The sequence below is a fragment of the Panthera uncia genome, chromosome E1 (assembly GCF_023721935.1).
Source record: "Panthera uncia isolate 11264 chromosome E1, Puncia_PCG_1.0, whole genome shotgun sequence".
Classification (NCBI taxonomy): Eukaryota; Metazoa; Chordata; class Mammalia; order Carnivora; family Felidae; genus Panthera; species Panthera uncia.
This window is the reverse complement of record NC_064814.1, coordinates 60,868,558-60,889,833: the sequence shown is the minus strand read 5'-3', so window position 1 is coordinate 60,889,833 and position 21,276 is coordinate 60,868,558. Positions and strand designations below refer to the sequence as shown.

Sequence of the window (21,276 nt, the reverse complement as noted above, 5' to 3'; positions counted from 1 at the left end):
GAGGGTGAGGGGTCTCCGTGGATGTGCGAAGAGCCAGGAGCGCAGGTGACGCAGCCTGGCCACCTTCCCTGCAAGTAGGCCCACCCGGGGCCTCCTGTGGCCTTGGTGGAAGCTGTCTTGCACCTGGCCCCTTGTCATTGGGCCACGTCAAGTGGGGTCTGTGGCCCCGATCGTAGCTATCTGTGGCTGAGGCCAGGCAGAGCCTGCCTTGCCTAGGGCAGGGCTTGATGACAAGAGACCCTTGGCCAGCCTCAACACATGCAGCAAGTGATGACCCCAGCTGAATACTGGAATACATTCTTAAATGCTAAGGACCCTGCCAAGCTGCTGAGCCTGTGATGTGGAGAGACTTGAGCTGACTGCTCTTACCAGGGAGCAGGGGCAGAGACAGAATCCTGGAAACAAGTTGGTGAGAGAAGAGAGGTGCCACAGATCAGGGCTGCAGCCTATTGGGGGCTGCAGGGCTGAGAACCGGAAGAAATGACTGAATATGGAGGACAGTGGAGGATAATGTTCGCAAAGTAACAGGGAAGGATGTCGCCCATGAGGTGGGGCCCCGCTCTCTGTTCCATGGGGACAGTTTGGGTGTTAAGACACTCAGTACTCTATCTCCACGTAAAGGTCAGCCCCACCCGAAGTCAGGAAGGACCCTAGAACAGATGTGTGCCTTTGTATCTTGGTTAAAGAAAAAAACAGTCCAGTCTTCACCCCTTTATCAAAAAGTCCATTTGGTGTGTGTGTGTGTGTGTGTGTGTGTGTGTGTGTGTGTGAGGGGGTGTGTGGTATGTTAATGCAAGCACATAAAATAGCAAGCATCCAGGGACTCAAGATCAGGCTAAATTCTCTTCAAAGACCCTTTCAACCTTGAAATTCTCTAAATATGTTTTATTGCAGTTTTAGTTTTAAAAAAGACCTCGTATGATGGAAAACAACAGATGCACCTTAAAGAGAAGACTGCAGGAGCAGTGAACAGGCTGGACAGCCCCCCCGTCCGCACAGACTACTGTCTGCGGAGTCTCCCTCCAGACGCTTTTCAAAGGAGTTGTCATCACGCTCTGTGTGCAAATTTAGCATCTTTGCTCTGAGGGCATAGAATGATCACACCACATTTTAACAGAGGTCTGGGTGACAGCCCCCAGTCAGAGGGTCCCTGGGCTACATAAGCACATTCTCATGGAAACACGGGAGAGCCAGGGGACCACCAGGGCCCGGGTATGTCGATGGACAGTCGAATCATCCCACCAAGCTCCTTCTCAGACCCAGTCCTGGAGGCAGCTACAGCTGGCCCAGAGGAGGCACCCGGGCCTCCTTGGCTGTCCCTGGCCCAAGAGGGTCCTCCAGCGCCCTGGGGCAGCACCTGGTCTGGGTGCTCTGCTTCTCAGCCCGGTGTGTCACATGTTGCTTCCTCCCAGTTCTGGAGCTGGCTGTATCTTCAAGGACTTGAGCCTTCTGGCCACCGGGACCCTCAGTGGCTGGCAGATTGGGCTGAGCTGTCCCCTTCCGAAATGCCCTGAGCTGCTGGAGAAGCTGACTCTTCCCAGTACAGTCCCTGTGACATATGACAAGCAACCTCAACACCAAGTGGAGCCAGACCCCCCCATCCAGAGTGCTTCCAGAAGCATGTTCACTGGTTCTCAAGACAGTTAAGATTTTGGCCTCTCAGCCCTTGCTGGGTCATAGGGCATGTTAGCATGTTAAAGGCCTGTGGGAGGAAACCTATGTGACGCTTCTCAACTCAGATTTTTCTTCTTTTTTCCCATACGCCTAATGATGTTCCATTTTAGGGGGAACACTGCCTTTGACTCTGACATTCCCACAGGGTAGGATCCACAGGCTTTTCAATTCCAAAAACTATAGATACAGCATATAAGTCTAAGTGGCCCCATGACCACCATGTGGGGCCTCTGCATGTTGGAGAGTGGAAACTTCTCTGAATTTAACATTGCACTTCTTAATTCACACTGGCCTTTCCTTTCTAGCTAATAGCCATCACTTTACTCCATCCTGACAACTTCTTTTCACTTCCAATGCTATCAGCAGTAGGGACCAAATCAATTTGGAGAGCTATTTTTTAGAAGGAAAGTACTAATCCCTTCTCAGGAGCGAAGTGAGGTATCCTTGGTGATGTCAGGAGGACAGCAGCCCAGGCTGGGCCCCAAGTGGGCTCCCACGGGCCACCTCCCAGACCACCCCTAGGCCCACACGTGCTGGCCCTGTGGGTGCAAGACAAAGCTGAAAGCACAAACATCAAACGTGCCAGGCTGAGGGCTTGCTGTGGAAAGCAGAGATGGACCATGCCCAGGTGGTGGGAGCCCCTTGGTGGTTACCGTAGCCCCTGGGAGGAATGACGCTCCTGCTCTGCTGGTCCCTGTTGGTCTCCAAGAGCCGCTGTCTCTTCCTCCTCCTCGCTGTCAGAGGAGCTGGAGCTGGAGCTGGAGGTGATGAAACCTGGGTTCACAGAATGTATCCCACACCACCCGGGCCTCCCTACTGACCCAAGACCACTGAGGTTTCCTGCCAAGTGGTGGAGGGACAAACTCCAGGGTGATGTACCAAAGCCTAGACTGCTGGCTTTAAGCTCTGCCTGGGTTCTGCTCTCCCTGCAGGGAGACCCTGCTGACGGGACCAAGTGGGACTGCCGGCCGGGCTCAGCTCCTGGCTACGAGCACTTCTCCACCAAGCAGTGCTCTGGTACTAGCCCACATGGGCGCTGTCCCACACCGTCCCACCTGTCGAAGCCCCTGCTCCTCCTGAGGCCAATGTGGCTAATGCAAAACAGGGCTGTCACCACTTCCAGTACCTTTCTGAAGACCCAAGGTCCGATGGCTCCGTGGGCCGCAAATCAATGAAAACAGTAGGAGGCTCTGCTGGGCCCCTTAGCTGCAGGCCGCTGGCCAGCCTTAGGCCCAGCTCAGCCTGGAAGCCCGGCTCCATCCGAGCAGTTCTGAGATAAGAGAGCAGGGTTTTCTGAGTCACTTCTGGGTGATTATGGTATGACCTGTGCTGGGCTCAGGGCTGCCCCCAACTGGATGCCCACCATGTGCAGGGCACTGAGCTAGGCCCTGTAAGTGCCCTTGTTCTTTTGCTCTTCAGAACAACCCTCAAGATTTGGCCAACAATGCCCAACAGAACCATCCATGGTGACTGACATGTTCAGGGTCTGTGCTTTCCCAGTGGCCAGTAGCCACTGGCCAAAGGTAGCTACTTAAATTTACATGTTAGTTAATTGAAATCAAATAAAAAATTAAAATTAAATCATTTCCTTGGGGCACCTGGGTAGCTCAGTCATGATCTTCGGCTCAGGTCATGATCTTCGGCTCAGGTCATGATCTTGCAGTTTATGAGCTGGAGCCCCGCATCAGTCTCTGTGCTGACAGCTCAGAGCCTGGAGCCTGCTGCAGATTCTGTGTCTCCCTCTCTCTCTGCCCCTCCCCAACTCCTGCTCTGTCTCTCTCTCTCTCTCTCAAAATAAAATAAACATTAAAAAATATATATAAAAAAATCATTTCCTCATTTGTACCAGACATGTTTCAAAGGTTCAGTAGCCACATGTGGCCAGTGGCTATCAATTGGGACAGTGCAGGTCTAGATATTTCTACTGGACACTGGGTTGCTAGGAACGGAAGCCCACTCCAAGTAGCTCAGGTGAAAAGGGGGATTCAGTGGCTCTCAGATTCCTAAAAAGAGTGGAACAACCAAAGTGTGGGAAGCTAGGCTTTAAGGGATCCTGGTGCCCTGTCCCCACCTCTTCCCTTCTGGCTTCAGTCTTTCTCACTACAGCTGGCCTTTCTCAGCCCTCCCATCCCCATCCGGACACACTGAGACTGGGAATTCTCAGGGAAAGGCTCTGATTGGCCTGGCTTGGGTCACAGGCCAGTGCTAGCCTAACAATCTGACAAGGCAGGTCCTTGTCTGGGGAAGTCATGTGGATGATGGAGGGAGGGTTCCCATAGAGTGTGCAAAGAGTAGGTGCTCTGAGGCTCGAGTCCCAGCCCTGCCATCTATGGCCTAGACAGGCCAACCTCTGAGCCTCAGTTTCCCCATCTATAACACGGGGATAAGATAATAGCAGCACCTACCTGATCAGATTGTTGAGATGAAATGAGAAATATACATCAAGTGCCCCCGCCCCCAGGTAGGCCTAATAAATGCTGCAAGTCCGTGGGCCACTTCCACAGAGGACAGGGCTGTAGCTGGCAAGAAGTCCCACCTGCTGCTGGTCTCCCGCTGCTTGGTGTCCTGGGGCGTGTCAGCAGGTGCCTTCCAGGCAGAAGAGGCTCTGGATTGTGTGGCACCCAGGAGGGCGAGCCGTTCCATGAGCCTGTCCTGGGTGTTGAGCAGGGTGTGGTCTGAGGGCAGAGCGGGGAGGCTGCTTAGTGGGGACACTGCCCCTGTTTGATTTACAGTAGCCTGAGCTACTGATTCCCCTTGGAATCCTTTGTGTAGACACACCTCACCTTGTGCACGTCCTCTGCCACTCAGCCCTGTACAAAGACCGCCACCTCCAGCTCAGCAGGGCCAGGGGAGTGGTATGTACACAATCCCCATAAAGAGGGAGTGACTTACTACTAACAGTTTACCTCACTCCTCAGTCCCACATGTCAGAGGGAACCATAATTAACAATTAACACTTAAAAAAGGCAACAGGATTATCCTCTGTAGATTTTTTTTTCACCGTATAGATTGTCTTTCCATGTTAACATAGATTCCCTTCATTGGGTTTTAGTGCATTTTGTGCTGTAACTGCTTTAGCTTGACTCCTATAGAATATTGAATATGGGTCATTTCCAAATTTTCACAATTATAAACAGTATTGCAACAAACATCCTTGAATACACACCGTCACCCACTGGGGTATTTAGGATAGACTTTAGCAGTGGAATAAGTGGATTGAAGGCTTAAGTGCCTTTAAAATAGAGAATGGATTCTGCCACATTGCCCTCCAAAACGGGTGCGTGGATTACAGCCACTGCCTTACAGGAGAGAGGGTTTCTCCACACCCTGCTGTAAGGCGTTAAATTACAAACAAGCAAACAAAAAAACCTTGTTGAAACAGCACCAGGGGCTCAGTCACAGACGGAGTTTGCTCCGGAATTGGAAGCCGGAACCCACAAACCTTGCTCCTTTGCTTCACTCACCTTTGTGGCCCGGGATGGATGGAGAGGGAAGAGGAGCTTTCCTTTTATTTACAGAACTGCCCAGAGCGAGCCCACAGGTGCAATGGCAGTAATCACATCCCTGGCTTTCTCGGTAAATGGGGAGATGAATGGAAGCAGAGTTTGCTTAGGAGCTGGGTGAAGAAGCACAAAATGCAGGTTGGTTTGCTCTCAGAGAGAGAGAGGAAGGCCCGAGGGGGTGGGCAGGAGGAAAAGGTGGGGGTCAAGGGTAGGGACCGTGTCTGAAGGCCCCCCTGGTATCTCCAGAGCCTCTTCCACTCCAGACACCAGCAGGGGGTCATATGTATAATGAATGAGTGAGTGAATGAGTGAATGGGTGAAATTTCCACGGACTGGCACCTGACCTGTGTGGGACCATGAGGGCTGAGCAACAGAGAGGACATGGTGGGCTGCCAGGCTGACCCTATTTTTGAGAGCCCCTGGAAAGAGCTGCTTATGGGGATGCACTTGGGCCCTGGCATTCAAGATCAGACCTCGGCCCAGGCGGTCAGCTGCCCACCACGTAGCTCCAGGCGCGCGATCTCCCCTGTCATCTTCTCGTCCTGCCAGACTTTGAAGGATGTGATCCAAATCCCACTCTTCAAGTTGCTGAAATAATTAAAGGAGTGATTAAAATGCAGCCACAGGGTCCTGGCAGCAGGAGTGCCTGCTTCCACAGCTGCTGTGACCAACAGAGGCCATCGTGGGTTGTTATGGGTTAGAAATGAGGGTTTGGGTGCCTGCCCACACTGGCACGGGCTCCCTCTCTCACTCACACCTCCATTAAGGTGGGTGGGGCCAGCGTCTCCTGCCTTCTCTTTCCTATGCCTTTTTTAGGCAACACTTTTGTTTTTGGCACAGAGACACTGTTTGACCTGGAAACCCCAGTGTTGTCTTAAAACTCTTTAGGTTCATACAGGTTTAGAGTGTTGGGAGGTTAAAACGTTTTGCTCTCTTAAGGAACAGATTGTTCTGGGCAGGTGCTCCCACGCAAGGACTTGGAAAAGAGCTCTGGGGGCCTCCGGGTGTGGCGAGAGGAGGGAGGAAGGTAATTGGGAATTGATGTTCCTTGTAGCTCCTTGTGGCCCTAGGGTGAGTGAAAACAGAAGTGTTTGGGGGCCAGCAGAATGGAAAGAATGGCTTGTTTAAACCACAACTGATGAGAATGAAATTGGTAAAAATGACCTCCATGTACAACCTGATACCGTTTTTCTATGTTGTTAAAATTATCAAAATTTGAAAATAAGGCAAAAAAAAAAAAGGAATTGTGTGATGTTTAAATGTCATGCTGGAGCTTTTGTGACAAGCCCACCTTTCTGGGGACAATAATTTGGCTTGCACAGTTGACCAGGGCCCACCTATTTTACAACTTTGTAAACTGAGAACAGGTACAGTGGGTTTTTTCTGTCTGGTAGAGGTGATAACCCCAAAAGTAACAACAACTTGTTGTTACTTTTGTTAGGATGTTGACCAATTTTGTACTTAGTATAGCAATTTTATCTCAGCACTCCTTTCTTTTTCCCCAGTTTTACAAAATCCCAGTTTCTCATAATCTCTTTGACCTGGCTTTGTCTTCCTGCCGGTTCCCTCATTAATGAGCTAAATACAACGTTAACAGGTGCTCACACTATTTGTGTGAAAGTGACAGCCTTAAGATTTTGGGAATTGTGCTTCAACAAAGTTTGTTCTATATCTTATATGTGATTGTCTGTCTTTATAAACATGCTTTAGATTAGTATTCCTACAGCCCTTCCTTCCTCCCTTCCTCCCTGCCTTCCTTCTTTCCTTCTTTCCTTCCTTTTAAAGAAGGAGTCTCCTTGTTCTTCCTTATTCTCGTTAACTCTACCTAAGGATGGTCTGTCTGTCAGGACCACACATCCACTGAGACAGGCATGACTGACGGTTGGGGGACCTAGGACTATGTGCCTAGGGGCTTAAGGTCATTGCTGTAGACTGAATGTCTGTGTCCCTCAAAAATCCACACGTTGGGGGGGGGGGGAGAAAAAAAAAAAAGAAAAAAAAATCCACACGTTGAAATCCTAATGCCCAATGTGATGGTGTTTGGAGGTGGGGCCACCGGGAGGTGATTATGTCATGAAGGTGGAGCTCTTATAAAAAGGCCCCAGAGAGCTCCCTCGCCTCTTCCACCGTAAGAGGACACAGCCAGATGTCAGGAAGAGGCTCTCACCAGACACTGAATGTGCTGGTGCCATGATCTTGGACTCCCCAGCCTCCAGAACTGTGAGAAATGAATTTCTCTTTAAGCCCTCCGTCTGTGGCATCCGTTATGGCAGCCCAGGTGTAGTGGGCAAGCCCTCAGGTTGTCCTGTGGAGGACCAGCTCACGGCCAACGTGCAGGGGACGCCCTGAGGAAGCACAGGCTGGAAGATGCCTACCTTGAGGGAGAGCACCAGCCGTCCTTCCCGGGGCCCCTCTGGTGGCGTCTCTGGTCTTGGAACTGCCACTGCCGCTGCACAGGGTGCCTCTTCCACTTGACTTTGGTCACTGCAGGCTGGGTCCTGGGCATCCCAGGTGACTTTATGGAGTATGTCCTTCTCAATCATCTTCCTTCTCTCCTTTCGGAGGGCTCTGCGGTCTGCATAGTCTGCGGCCCAACCGGTTTGTGAGGCAGCGCTCAGGGGCTCAGCTTTCAGGTCACCTTCCCAGGGGGACAGGGTGGCTTCCTCCTGCAGCCCCTGGTGAGGACCCTGGGTGCTGAGGGACACAGCCCCATGGTTGTCTTCCTGCCACTTGGGGATGTCCTTGGGCACCCTGAGAAGAGAACTGGTTTCCCCACAGCTGTTTATAGGCCCGCCAGGGTCTCCACCTTGCAGAGAGGCAGAAGCCTCTGTCCTTGGGCCCCACTCTCTCCAGGGTTCTGTTCTGGGTTCCACAGGCACTGCACCTGGCTGTGGACAAAATGGGTGTCCTCAGCGTTCTCAAAAACATACTTGAGGGAATTTTTGTGTGTATGCAGTAAAACAGGTATGTAACATAAGATTTGCCATTTTAACCATTTTATCATTCTGTGACATTAAGCACATTCATAATGTGCAATCGTAACCACTATTTCCAAAGCTTTTTTATCACCCCAGAGAGACTGCACCTTCCCTCCCCCCAGGTCCCTAGTAACTTCCAGTCTACTTTCTGTCTCTATGGATTTGCCTGTTCTAGATATTTCATATAGGTGGAATCACACAATACTTGTCCTTTTGTGTCCTTTGGCTTAGCTTAGTGTTTCCAAGGTGCATGGAGGTTGTGGGTCAGTACTTGATTCTTTTTTATGGAGTGCATAATATTCCATTGTATGGACTATGTTTTGTTGACCCATTTCATTTGTTAGTGGCCATTGAGTTGTTGTTACCTTTTGGCCACTGCAAATAGGCCACACAGCTATTAAGGGGTAGACAAGATGAAACCCAGGCCCTCTGACTCCAGAGCAAGCCCACAGCCTCTGCCCCCATGAGTGAGGACAGACTTTCCTGTCCCAGGTTGGGGGAAAAAAAATTCTCCAGGACAGTTGCTGAGGTAATTGTAGAAATGAAGAAAACGCAAGATAAACTCACGTGGACATCCCTGCACCTGAACTAACTAGAGGTCTTGGCAGGCCTGGGAATTTCAGACCTTCTTCTAGGTGTAGCTGAGTGGGGGAGTCAGGATGATGAACGTTCTGTAAGATGACCCTGTATCAGTGCTTGCACTGAGATTTCCAGAACTCTCAGCACATAACCCCTGCCTCTAAACTGGCACTGAGACTTGACCAAACTCTAGAATGGCTTCTAGCAGCACATGGCTAGCATGACCCCGTCCATGAAAACATCTGCCTGAGAAAGCTCAGTGCTGCGGGGAGAATTCAGTGTTTGTTCCAGCCAACACCTGATGAGAGGCCCCTGACCTCCCTTTCTTAAGAGCATTTCCTAAAAAGGGCTTCAGACTCGGAGCTACGTGTCTCTTACAACCCAGAAGCATCTGTCCTGGGCCTGAGAGCCTTTCCTTTGGAATGTTCTCGTCAGGAAGGACATGGCCTCTGTCTCCCTTCTTCCAGGGAGGATAGACTCCCGACTTCCATACCTGCCAGTGGACACGCCTGGCCTAGTCACACCCACGCTGGCCTGCTCTTTGTGATCGTTCACTTCTCTGACTCTAGTGAGCCCTGTTCTCCCCCTCCCTCAATCTCCCTTGGAAACCCCGGTCACCTCTGCACAAGTCGGAGGGAACTCAGCTCTTTGCCTGCTGTCAGCAGTTACCGAATGAAATCTGCTTCCCCTGCTTTGACAAATGTCTGGCTGTGCTGGTCTGTGACAGCATACCTACTTCCCCTAGTTAATGAGTGACAACTAGTCACAATAATTACAGCAGAGGTAGGCCTGTCTCCCGGAGCCTTTAAGAAGAGCCAAAAGACCTTATCAGTTGGGACCTGCCCAGTGATGAAAGTCTATTGATGGGTTCTATTTATAAGGGCAGCAATTAATTTTAAGCATCAAGCCATTTTTTTTTTTTAATCAGCAGGCAAAAGTTTATTAGAATATAGGATTAGAAAGGAAGAATAGTAGGAAAGCTCTCTTTACAGAGAGGGGACATTCGAAAGTGAATGCCCCAAGCCATTAATTTTAGATAGAGTTTTTGGTCTTACCTGGGGCTCTGGGAAATGAGAAAAGAAGACGGAAAATTTGCTCTGACAGTTGGCGATGACTGTGATACGTGGTTACAGAGTGTGCTTTGGCATTTCTAATTGTTTCTTGTGTTCACCTCACCTCTCCAGTGAGGGGCACCTTCTTGCCTCTGAATCCCCACTGTCACCCTTATTAAATCAACAAATGTTTAGGGAGTGCCGCAGTTTTGACCTCTTTGACCCACACCATAGGGTCAGGTGACAGCGCGGACACCCACACCCACACCCCATTCTGCCCGCAGGGTCCCAGCTTTGTGGATCCCCGGGGCCTGCCTTCTACAGACCTCAGAAGACCCATCAACCGTAGCAAGCCAGGCCCCGGCAGCGTCTTCGGCCAGCTCCTCTGACAGGTCTGGGATCAGGGCAGTGTGATCTCGCTGGAAGATGAACAGCTCCTCTGCCTCGAAGTCCGACTGTGACAAATGAGAGGACTTTTGAATTATAGGGCAGCAGGCAGAGCCAGGAGGGCCTCAGCCTCCGTCTGCCCTTGCCCTGCTGCTCAAGAGTGATCTGGGGAGATCAGCTTTCTCCCAGAGGTCTTTGGCCTGGCTGGTTCCTGCCACTGATTTAGAAAAGGGCTCGGCTGCACAGCCTCGTGAAGTGAGATCCCGGGCTCCAGTTGCGCACATACCTGCCACCCCCTAAGACCTTGAACATAACAGGTGCTCAGATAACACCTGGCACTGAACGAACAGGGCAGCAAGGTGGTAGCTGAAAGAAGAGCCCAGCTCTCCCCCTCGCCTGTAACCTTTAGCCATCACATAAATGACACAGTGTCTTAGCGCCTCTAAGGGGAGAGGGGGCAGTTAGAGTCACCAGCTCACCTTGCAAGGATATCTGAAGACGAGAACAAATGAGGCTGAAGACATGAAAAGGTACTGGGGTCATGTTATCTACTCTCCGTTAGCTTTGTCGCATGCTGGAAGATACCTGAGGCCCAGGATGCTCTGTTTGTCTTTGTAGGCATCCCAGGAAGGACCCAAACCTGTCAGGTTACTTCTAAATGCCTAGCTGCAAACTGTGAGCTTGGCACCCGCTACTAGGGAGCTGCTGCCCAGGGCCTTGTCTACCTTTCTCCATCGATAGGGTCACTGCCATTCTTGTGTGTGTGCACATGCCCACTTTTCACTAGGCGGAGAAGCTGGCACAGCTGATTTAAGACTGAATTCAGAGTCACTCTTGTCACCCAATGTTCTCAGTTCAGTGATCGATATCAGTCAGTAGAAACTAGAAACACAATTACGATCATGGGGAGGCAGGGTCTGCCAGGTGTGTAATGTCACAAAGGGCTTCTTATTCTTGAAGAGGCAAAGTAGGCTCCATAAATGTTTGTTGAATGAATGCATGCCACCATTTCAATGCATCAAGATAAGCTCTTGGAGGAATTCTCCGGTCATAATTTCAGGTCACTGAAATGGCCTGTAAGGATGCCAAGTATGAATAAATGTATTCGGAGGACAAAAAGCAAAATTAGGACAAATGCAGGAGCTGATAAGCTCCAAAGCTGTTCGTGGGTCAACATTGTGCTTGCCATGGGAAGAAAGGGCACTCGGGGCCCAGGAAAACATAGGAAGAAGGCGCTTGCTTACCAAGGAGGAATCGGAGTCCAGAGATGGGAGCTGCTCCCTGACGGCCTCAAGGATGGCATCCCAGGGCCCTGTCTGGGAGGCCCAGGGAGGTGGGGACTCCTCATCTTTGTCCTGGGACGCCATGAGGACCCAGGCTCCAGGGATGCTGCTCAGCGTGCCATCATCCAAGCAGCCCTGCAGAGGACACAGGGTGAGGTGAGAGGGTTCCAGGGGCCAAGGGCCAAGAGCTCAGGGTGGGGCAGTGGGAGAGGGCTGCCTTTTCAAAGCGTCTACCACCCTGTGGGGGGTGAAAACAGACTGCCAGACCTCCCATTGGTTTCCCTTCTGGTTCTCCAGGTTCCTGTTCCTGTTAGTCAATGTGCCCACACGTGTGTGTGTGTGTGTGTGTGTGTGTGTGTGTTTGAACAACACAGGTTGGAACTGCATGAGCCCACTTATATGCAGATTTTTTTTCAATAAATGCAGTCAGTACAATAATGTATTTTCTCTTATGATTTTCTTAACATTTTCTTTTCTCTAGCTTATTTTATGTGGGAATACTGTATATAATACATGTAACATACAACATGTGTTAATCGTCTAATGATGTTATTGGTAAGGCTTCTGGTCAACAGTAGGCTATTGTAGCTAAGTTTTTAGGGAATCAAAAGTTATATGTGGAGGTGTGCCTGGTTTGCTCAGTCAGTAGAGCATGTGACTCTTGATCTTGGGGTTTTAAGTTTGAGCTCCAAATTGGGTGCAGAGATGACTTAAAAATAAAATCTTAAAAAAAAGTTTTTTTTAATGTTTATTTTTGAGACAGAGAGAGCATGAACGGGGGAGGGTTAGAGAGAGAGGGAGACACAGAATCCGAAGGAGGCTCCAGGCTCTGAGCTGTCAGCACAGAGCCGGACATGGGGCTCGAACTCACGGACCGCACGATCATGACCTGAGCCAAAGTCGGTCACTTAACCGACTGACCCACCCAGGCGCCCCTAAAAATAAAATCTTAAGGGGGCACCTGGGTGGCTCAGTCAGTTAAGTGTCCAATGTCCAACTCTCTCTCTCTCAAAAAAATAAGCATTTAAAAAAAGATTTTATTTTAATATTTATTTATTTATTTGGAGAAGGGGGAGGGTGTGCATGAATGGGGAGGGGCAGAGAGAGATTGAGAGAGTGAGAGGGAGGGAGGGAGACAGGGGATCTGAAGCGGGCTCTGTGCTGAAAGTGAAGAGCCCAATGCAAGGCTCAAACCCGCGAACCATGAGATGACGACCTGAGCTGAAGTTGGATGCTTAACTGACTGAGCCACCCAGGTGTCCCTAAAAGAAAGAAAATCTTAAACATTATATGTGGATTTTTGACTGCGCGGGGTATTGGTCCTCCTAAAGTCCTGTGTTCAAGAGTCAACTGTATGTGTGTATGTATATCTATATATATCTAGATGTATATATCTATACCTATAATATATAATGTAACCATATACATCATACATGTATATGTATATGATAAATAGAATGATATATGTGTATGATATACAGATTATGTAAGGTATTTGTATCCCAAGTAACATAAATACCATTACTATCTACATTTTATAGACTCAGAGAAGTTACATTGTTAGTAAATGGCAAAGACAAAATTTGTAGCAAAGTTAGAAGGGATTTCAAGCCTCACTACACTTTACTGCCCCCTTTACAAAGGAGTCCCCAGGAAAGTTTTTTTGGAGTCACCACTTAACCCCTGACACCCAGGCACTTAACCAGCCCCTTCCATCTTTTGTACTCCTAACAGGAGAAGGCCTGGGCCCTCAGGGGTCAAGGTAGCTTTAGGAATGTGGGATGATGGTACTTCGGAGCCAGTGTCTGGACATCCCCTGCAGCCCCCAGATACAGCCCGCTGTGCCTATACTATGAGAAGAGAGCACTTCCGCCCTAGCCCTGCCTGGCTATTACTCTGTGTCAGGGCCCCCATGAAGGCAGCAGTAGCAGATGTGAGTGGTGGGGTACGTGCTTTTGTGCTCACAGAACCTGGAGCAGGAGCTTGGTGCACCCTGAACTGTGAACAGCAGGGTGGGGACGCAGCTCATAACACATCAGTGGATGTTTTTTGGAACCGGGCTCTGTAGGGCAGACTGTAGCGTAACAGATTCGCCAGATATTCTAGGTTCTTCAGACAGGCAAGGCAACAGGGTAGGGAAAGGCATTACAGGTTGCAGCAAGAACATGTACAGTGGCTCAGGAGAGTGAAAATTGCCCAACATGTTGGGGTAAGAAAGTATCTGCTGCGAGAATATGCGGTGATGACAGACCAGATCGCGGAGGGTCCTGAACACCACGGCGAGTTCACTTTAACCTGCTGACTGGGGTTAACGCCTAAAGCTAAGCGACGGAGCTGCTCGAGTCTCCTCCGAACCCTGGAGCAAATTCCACGTCCGTTTCTTCGCGGCAGCCCGTTAGCCCCGCCCCTATCTCCGCCCCCGCCCTTCTGGCCTAGGAGCCCCGTTGTCCTGACAACTGGACGCCAACAGCCTCCCGGACCAGTCTTTTAAATTCTAAAGCTGGGAAACAGGAAAACACGTCGCTCGTCTTCCCACCCGTCCCCCCCCACCCGTTTCCCGCCCCCGTCCCATCAAAATCCCGACATGTACCTTCGGAGGCCACTCACCTCAGGCCTCTACCTCCCCTCTCTGCGCAGTTTTGACAGGACTATAAACAGTTCCCAGTACGTTCCCCCGGACCCGTTCGCTCCCCCGGGCCGCGGCGCAACTACTGAGGCTGTCACCGCCTTTGGAATCCCCCGTCGGCAGTTTTACATTACTGGACTGCCAACCTCACTTTTTCCCCCCGCTCCTCTTTCGGGACTTGGCGCGTCCTGCCTCTCTTGAAATAGGATTGGTTTCCCTGGCTAGCGGAGAGGAGGGGCAAGGCGAACTCCTCCTGTTGATTGGCTGCCGCGGGGGTCACACAGCGAGCCGGGCGAGCTGACCGGAAGGCTCGGGTGCGGGACGGACACATTCCACAGCGCCGGGAGCGCCCCGCGGCCCGGCGAGAGTCCCGGCGTGCTCCGCGCCTCCCGCAACCACTTCCGGGGCGGGAGCGGGGCCGCGGTGTTCGGGCGCTGCGGCGGCAGCCCGCGCGGAGGGAGCCCGGGCGTGCGTGGCGGCGAGCGCGCCGGACTGAGAGAGTGCGGCGGCGCACCGGGACTCAGCGCAGGTACGCTCGGTGGCGGCCCGACACCGCCTGGGGCCGGCACTTGCCGTCTGCCTGTGTGCCGCCAGGCCCGGCCCGCTGCTTGGTAGCCGCGTGAGTTTCTGGCGACGCTTCCGCTTTTGCATCCTTGTAGAGGCGACGGCAGAGCCACGTGCCATGTGGGATTACCAGGAGGAGGTGTCAGGGGATGTCTGTGCGGTCTGGCCTGGCGGTGTTCTCGAAGGACCCACCCCGGGGCCTGACAACCAGGGTGGGTAGCCCAGTCTGCGCGAACGGCTCACGCGTCAGGACGAGACGGGCTGCCCTTGGGCTTTTGCAGACTTCCTCCCTGTGGGCGTGGCGGCCGACCATCAGCGTCATTATTTTTTAGTTAAGGTTTTTGGGTTATTGAAAAGGTAATGGATACTAAGCAAATATACAAATGTATGGATGAACGTAATCGTTTTATTCATAACAAATACCCCATCATTGTAGAGTGTGTGGCATGTGGCATGGTGATAAAAGAAGTACCAGTCGCTTTACGGCCCCGTGGCATCCGAGTTCTCCCTCCATAGGCTCCTAGAGCCGGGCCTGGTTGTGATTGCCGCCTTGCAGGGTGAGGGACACCTGAGCCTCTAATAATAAGAAAGACCACATAGGGGCACCTGGCTGGCTCAGGCAGTTAAGCTTCCGACTCTTGGTCTTGGCTCATGACCGCCTGAGGTCATGATCTCATGGTTTGTGAGTTCGAGCCCCGCGTGGGGCTCCGTGCTGTGGCTGGGGAGCCTGCTTGAGATTCTCTCTCTCCTTTCTCTGGCCTTCCCCCACTTGTACTTTCTGTCTCTCAAAATAAATATATAAATAAACTTAATTTTTTTTAATGTCTGTTTATTTTTGAAGGGGAGAGAGACAGACTGTGAGTGGGAGAGGGGCAGAAAGAAAGGGAGACACAGAATCTGAAGGAGGCTCCAGGCTCCGAGCTGTCAGCACAGAGCCTGACCCGGGGCTCTAACCCACAAACCACGAGATCATGACCTGAGCCGAAGTGGGACTCTTAACCTACTGAGCCACCCAGGCACTCCTGTAAATAAATAAACTTTAAAAAATATATGAGAGACTGCATGGACTCCACTCTGGAGGAGGCATTTGGAGTAAAAGAGACCCACCTATAGGAGGCTCGAGGGATGTGTGGAAAGGGGCCCTGAACTGGCACTCAGCTTATTTGGGTTCTTACCCAGTATTTGTTGGCTTGGACTATTCAGGTTGGGGTTTTTTGCCTGCAGAGTGAGAAAGCTGGTTGATCTCAGGCCCTGCCAGTGTGAGGAGGTGGTGGTACCAGAACGTTGGGCTTTGCTCTGAACTTGGTTACCTACAGGCCCCATCATATGTACACATATTCTGGCCAAGGGCTTAAAGATTCTTTGTCCCTCAGATGGGTGGCTTGTTGGTTGTTTGGCCATCTCAGCTGTTACCTGGAGTGTGGAAGCGTTCTTTAGTAGAGACTGAGGTCCTAATGCATCTGTGAATTCCTGGAGTGCCTTTAGGCCATCTGAATGGACGTGACCCTCCTTTTCTCTTTTTGCTATACTTGTTTCCTTGTTCTCTCCCACCTATAGTAGGTAGGAGACAAATGTTACTTGGGGACCTAAAGGTTCTAATAGGAAGCTAATGGCCTGGCATTGATTTGGTTAGGATTCCCAGAATAAAGGACTTTCATGGACTCCTCATCCTGGTATAGTGGCTCTCCAGGAACGTTCCACCACCCCACAAATTTTCCAGTGTATCACTCTCCCATCCCTCCTGTTTTCAAGGAATGTATGGGTGGATTCCTACTCAGTCAACTTTTGCCAAACACCAATCACATCATAGTTTCTGTGCTGGGACTTACTTGTCTTTTCTTTTTAAAGATTTGTTTAAAATTTTTACATTAGGCTGCTCCTGGGTGGCTCAGTCGGTTAAGTGTCCGACTTCGGCTCAGGTCATGAACTCACCGTTCTTGAGTTTCAGCCCTGTGTTGGGCTCTGTGCCGAGAGCTCACAGCCTGGAGCCTGCTTCAATTTCTGTTTCCCTCTCTCTCTGCTCCTCCCCCACTCACATTCTGTCTCTCTCTATCTCTCCCAAAAATAAACAAGGATTAAAAAACATTTTTTTTTTTAATAAAAAAAAATGTTTACATTAAAATTCACTCATTTGGTGTTTGGGTCTATGAGTTTTGATTAACGTATAGAGTCAACATGTCTATCAACCAGTATATAGAACATTCCCCCCAAATTCCCTCTTGCTGTCCCTTTGTGGTCCCCCAATTCCTAACCCCAGTCCCACTGATCTGTCCTCCAGCCCTTCCATTTTGTTTTTTCTAGAATGTCCTGTAAATGGAATCATAAAGTAGGTAGCCTTTGAGTCTGACTTCTTTAGCACAGTGAGTTTGATGTTCATTCATATGTTGTGTCTATTACTGTGTGTGTCAACTGTTTGTACCTTCTGCTTATTAGTAGCGTTCCAATATACGGCTGTGCCACTGTTTACTTATCCTTTCGTCCATGTGTGTTTAACAACAGCCCCTTGAGCTATGTCCCCATTAGCGCAGAAGTAAAGACTGGAGATGGTAAATAGCAGAGCTAAATTTTGATATAACTCCCAAGTCCAGGCTTCTTTCCCACCACACCCAGGAGTTGATTAGGTCCAGTGACCCAATTAACGTTTCTTAACTGCCCATCCAAGAGGTTGTCAGGCTTCCTGAGTTCCCGGAGAATTCTCTTTGTAGAACTGGGGCCTGAGGGTTGGTGAAGGAAAGTGTCCACTGCAGTGTGTGACTCACCATATATGCTCCTTTCTTTGTGTCTGGTGACAAGCTCACCGGTATTAGAAGGATGGAGCTGCCCAAACCATATAGCACTTAATGATAATCTTCTAAGTCTGTCCCAGGAGTTGGCTGCATTGAGTGGCAGTCTGCTAGGATAGTGCCCAGCTGCCTACTGCAGGTGGGAGTGTGACCATCCTGTTCTGTTCCCTGGAGCAACCAGGAAGGAACGCTCTAACCCCTCGATCTCCCTCCACAGTGATGTCGGAGCTCAGCGATGAAGCCAGTGAGCCAGAACTCCTGAACTGCAGCTTGTCCATGTGGCATGGGCTGGGTGCTCAGGTCGGCCGGGAGGAGCTGGCCGTCCCCTTGGATCTTCACACAGCTGCTTCCATTGGCCAATATGAAGTGGTGAAGGAATGTGTGCAGCGGTAAGAGACCTTGGGAAATGTTCCTGCTCAGATTTTGAGTACCGTCTCTGTGGCTTCAGATCCCAGGTAGGGCTGTCAAGTGAGCTTATGGGGCCTTGCACACAGTCGCAGACATGGAACACACCGAGATATGTCCCTGTGTCTGTCGGACAGCTGTCACTAATGATTTAGGCTGGACACGAATAAGTCCGTTTTTACTCCTAAGAAGAAAACGACAGTTTGGGCTTTTTTCATAAGCTTATGAATCATTTCAGACTTTTGTTAACTATAGTCATTTTATGGTTTTTACTAACTGCAGAAGTGCTCAGACAAAACAAAAATAAAGTTAGAAAGTGATGCCCTGTGGCCTCCTTTCCCCAGGAGATTCATTTTTATCCCTTGTGCCTTCCTGTCACTCTGGCTTCTACCATAGAGGAGGAGGAGGTGGGGTTCATCTTCCTCTCTGGGGATTGCCACCTGATTGCCACCTGCAGTCTTACACACGTGTTAATTTAGTTTTTGGAAAAGGACCAATCTCCTTGCCTCCACCCCCTTACATCCACCTCATTGTTTCTGTTTCTCATTGACAACTAGGAGAAACCATCTATGTCTATATCTACGTGTGCCTGTTTCAGTTCCTGGGGAGCCAGAGCAAAGCCTTGTATAAGCCCTGGGTTTCTGGTTCCTAAGTCATAACTGCCTCTTATAAATATGTGGCCAGTTAAGTACAAGTATAGCACTGTGGTAAGACATAATGTTTTGTACTCCTGTACCAGGTGGCTTTTGGAATGTTAGCTGGATACACAAGCAGCACATTCCCTCACAGGGTCACTGAGACCCCAGTTACAACTTTGCTCCTTTGGCATTCTTGGGTTTTTAAGCCTTTGGGTGTACTGTTTAAATGCATAGTCCAGGAAGGCGCCTGGGTGGCTCAGTCGGTTGGACGTCCGACTTCGGCTCAGATCATGATCTCACAGTTTGTGGGTTTGAGCCCCGCATCGGGCTCTGTGCTGACAGCTCGGAGCCTGGAGCCTACTTCGGATTCTGTGTCTCCCTCTCTCTCTGCCCCTCCCCCACTCTCACTCTGCGTCTCTCAAAAATAAATAGAACATTACAAAAATTAATAAATGCACAGTCTGGAATGGCTCCACAGGGGAGAGGGGAAGTGTTTGTGCTCTGGTTGGGACTGTAGCCCTAGCTGACACCAAGGCTGCTGACAGTAAGCAGACTGGGACCTGGAGCGAGTAGAGGCATCAGAAGGGAGGCTTGGGCCCAACTGGACATGTCAGAGCCTCAGAGACACTCTGTGGAGGGCTGGGCTCTTCTCCACATGGAATTGAGCCACCAGCGAAGGTCATCTGGCCAGGATGGACTGGTCTCTGTGCGCTCTCCCAGCCAGTGGCTACCATTGCATTCCTGGGATCAGGACCTTCTGGAATGGCTGCATGGGTATCCCGGAGTGAATAGAAGGTGCTAGCAAATGGAACATAATTGTCTGGCGTGGCTTCTTGTGTCCAAACCTCTGAGAGGTACAGACTGTGGGTTGACTGTCAGACTGGACTGCCAGATGCTGGCTTCCAGCTGTGGCAACGAGAGCATCGCCTACCTCCACTGGAGGCTGGGATTGTGCAAGAGGAAAGCTGTGGGGCATGAACCATGCAGGGTGTTCTGGAAGTAGATGTTATTTCTATGCCCCAGGCCCAAACTCTGGGGTAGGAAGCCCAAATTTTTTTTTCCTGGGGGAAATGCTTCTTTAGAATTTTGGTGGAAATCAATGAAAAAGATAGGATCCTCTGGGTACTGATTTTCCAAGAATGTTTTTGTAGGATGAGGTGATGAGGGTGAAATCTTACCCATTGTCTGAGTCCCTTCCCCTTTCCTTTCCACCCAGCACCGGACTAACAGATCCTGGTCTGTTGGAAGGCAATCAAGGCTCCGGGTCACAGTTTCTTGACCTTGGCACTCCTGACAATCTAAGCCAGATCATTCTCTGTTGGGAGGCTGACTTGTGCATGCAGGATATTTAGCGGCATCCCTGGCCTCCACCCCCTAGATGTCAGTAGCTTTTCCTTATGCACTTGTGAACCAGTAATGTGTCTAGACTTTGCCAAATGTCTCCTGGGGGGCATAATCCCCCGGTTGAGAACCATCTGTGTTGCTGGGGGTAGGAAAGAAGAGAATTGCTGGCCTTGGGATAGGAGGAGGGGCCTATGAGAATGTGCAGTTGGAGGAGGAAGATAGCCCTGTGGACTTTGCAGAGGCAGCTATACAGCAAACCTAACTGTTCCCCTGTCTTCCTCCCCTCCCCTATGATGTCCAGCGTGGCAGATAACTTCTGCTTCCTGGCTGTACTTCCCCCTCTTTGTCTTGGCCTGGCCTTGCCGCTGGCTTTGGTAAACCTCACACGTGAGATGGCGGGACACGTCTAGCATATCTTGCATTTGTTTAGGAGAGAGTTAGATTTGAATAAGAAGAATGGTGGTGGCTGGACCCCGCTGATGTACGCTTCCTACATTGGACACGATACCATCGTGCACCTGCTGCTTGAGGCGGGGGTGAGTGTGAATGTGCCGACCCCGGAAGGGCAGACTCCACTGATGCTGGCTTCCAGCTGTGGCAACGAGAGCATCGCCTACTTTCTCCTCCAGGTGAGCTACGAGGGGACTCAGGCTCAGAAATGTGCGGGGCTCCCGGCTCTGGCAGAGACGTGAACCACCGCAGACCATGGTGTGCGTGTGCGTGTTCGTGTAATCACTTTGATTCTTGCAGTGTGACGGCCTGGAGGGCGCCCGCCCCACACAGAGGAGCTGAGGCTGTAACGAGCATTCTGTGTTCTCTTGAAGCAAGGTGCCGAGCTGGAAATGAAGGACATTCAAGGCTGGACTGCCCTCTTCCACTGCACCAGCGCTGGGCACCAGCAGATGGTCAAGTTCCTTTTGGACAGTGGAGCGAATGCCAACGTGAGGTGATTACCAGGTCTTTGGTGGTCGCTCTGACTCTGAGGAGGGCAGCTGGGGAGGCTAGAGTGCAGAGTAGCCCCTGCCTTGGGCAGAGGGGACAGTCCTGTCCAGGCATGGGGAGCTTGAGGATAGGCTGAGCTTTTTCCTGCATCTGTCAGGGGACATTGGGTCCAGCACTTGAAGTGCTCTGAGTCTCATTTTCTTCCTTCCTTCCTTCCTTTCTCTTTTTTTATTAACTTTTCAAAATATTTATTTTTGAGAGACAGAGACAGAGTGTGAGCAGGACAAGGGCGGAGAGAGAGGGGGAGACACATAATCCGAAGCAGGCTCAGGCTCCCAGCTGTCAACACAGAGTCCAAACCCACGAACTGCGAGATCATGACCTGAGCCACAGTCGGACGCTTAACAGACTGAGCCACTCAGGTGTCCCTCTTTTTTTTTTTTTTTTTTTTTTAATTTTTTTTTTTTTTTTGGTGTAGGGAGGGGAGCACAAGCAGGGGAGGGGGGGGGGGGGGGGGG

The 21,276-nt window shown here is 50.7% G+C and overlaps 2 protein-coding genes across 8 annotated transcripts in view; one reads left to right on the top strand and one right to left on the bottom strand.

The window, feature by feature from the left end:
• Nucleotides 1-870: 870 nt before the first annotated feature.
• On the bottom strand, nt 871-14,391 carry DNAAF8 (dynein axonemal assembly factor 8). 3 transcript variants are annotated; one of them, XM_049637456.1, is made up of 10 exons: nt 14,064-14,391; nt 11,418-11,591; nt 10,113-10,241; nt 7,984-8,065; nt 7,553-7,761; nt 5,651-5,765; nt 4,211-4,349; nt 2,801-2,944; nt 2,328-2,432; nt 871-1,549 (listed from the first exon to the last, which is right to left on the bottom strand). In XM_049637456.1, exons 2-10 carry the CDS (start codon nt 11,538-11,540, stop codon nt 1,276-1,278), a joined length of 1,320 nt encoding a protein of 439 aa, XP_049493413.1. In that variant the 5' UTR covers nt 11,541-11,591; nt 14,064-14,391; the 3' UTR covers nt 871-1,275. The 3 variants fall into 3 exon arrangements, with proteins under 3 accessions (XP_049493413.1, XP_049493411.1, XP_049493412.1); XM_049637454.1 differs by having other exon boundaries at nt 7,553-8,065; XM_049637455.1 differs by lacking the exon at nt 14,064-14,391 and adding an exon at nt 13,708-13,863 and having other exon boundaries at nt 7,553-8,065.
• A 23-nt stretch (nt 14,392-14,414) lies between these two features.
• The window catches only part of ANKS3 (ankyrin repeat and sterile alpha motif domain containing 3), a 34,052-nt gene continuing 27,190 nt past the window's right edge, over nt 14,415-21,276 (top strand). For 3 of the 5 annotated variants that reach the window (XM_049637446.1, XM_049637444.1, XM_049637445.1), the window contains exons 1-4: nt 14,623-14,858; nt 17,647-17,818; nt 20,247-20,445; nt 20,641-20,762. In XM_049637446.1, coding sequence (XP_049493403.1) covers nt 14,765-14,858; nt 17,647-17,818; nt 20,247-20,445; nt 20,641-20,762 — 587 coding nt within the window. In that variant the 5' untranslated portion in view covers nt 14,623-14,764. The other 2 variants (XM_049637447.1, XM_049637448.1) reach the window with 2 other exon arrangements.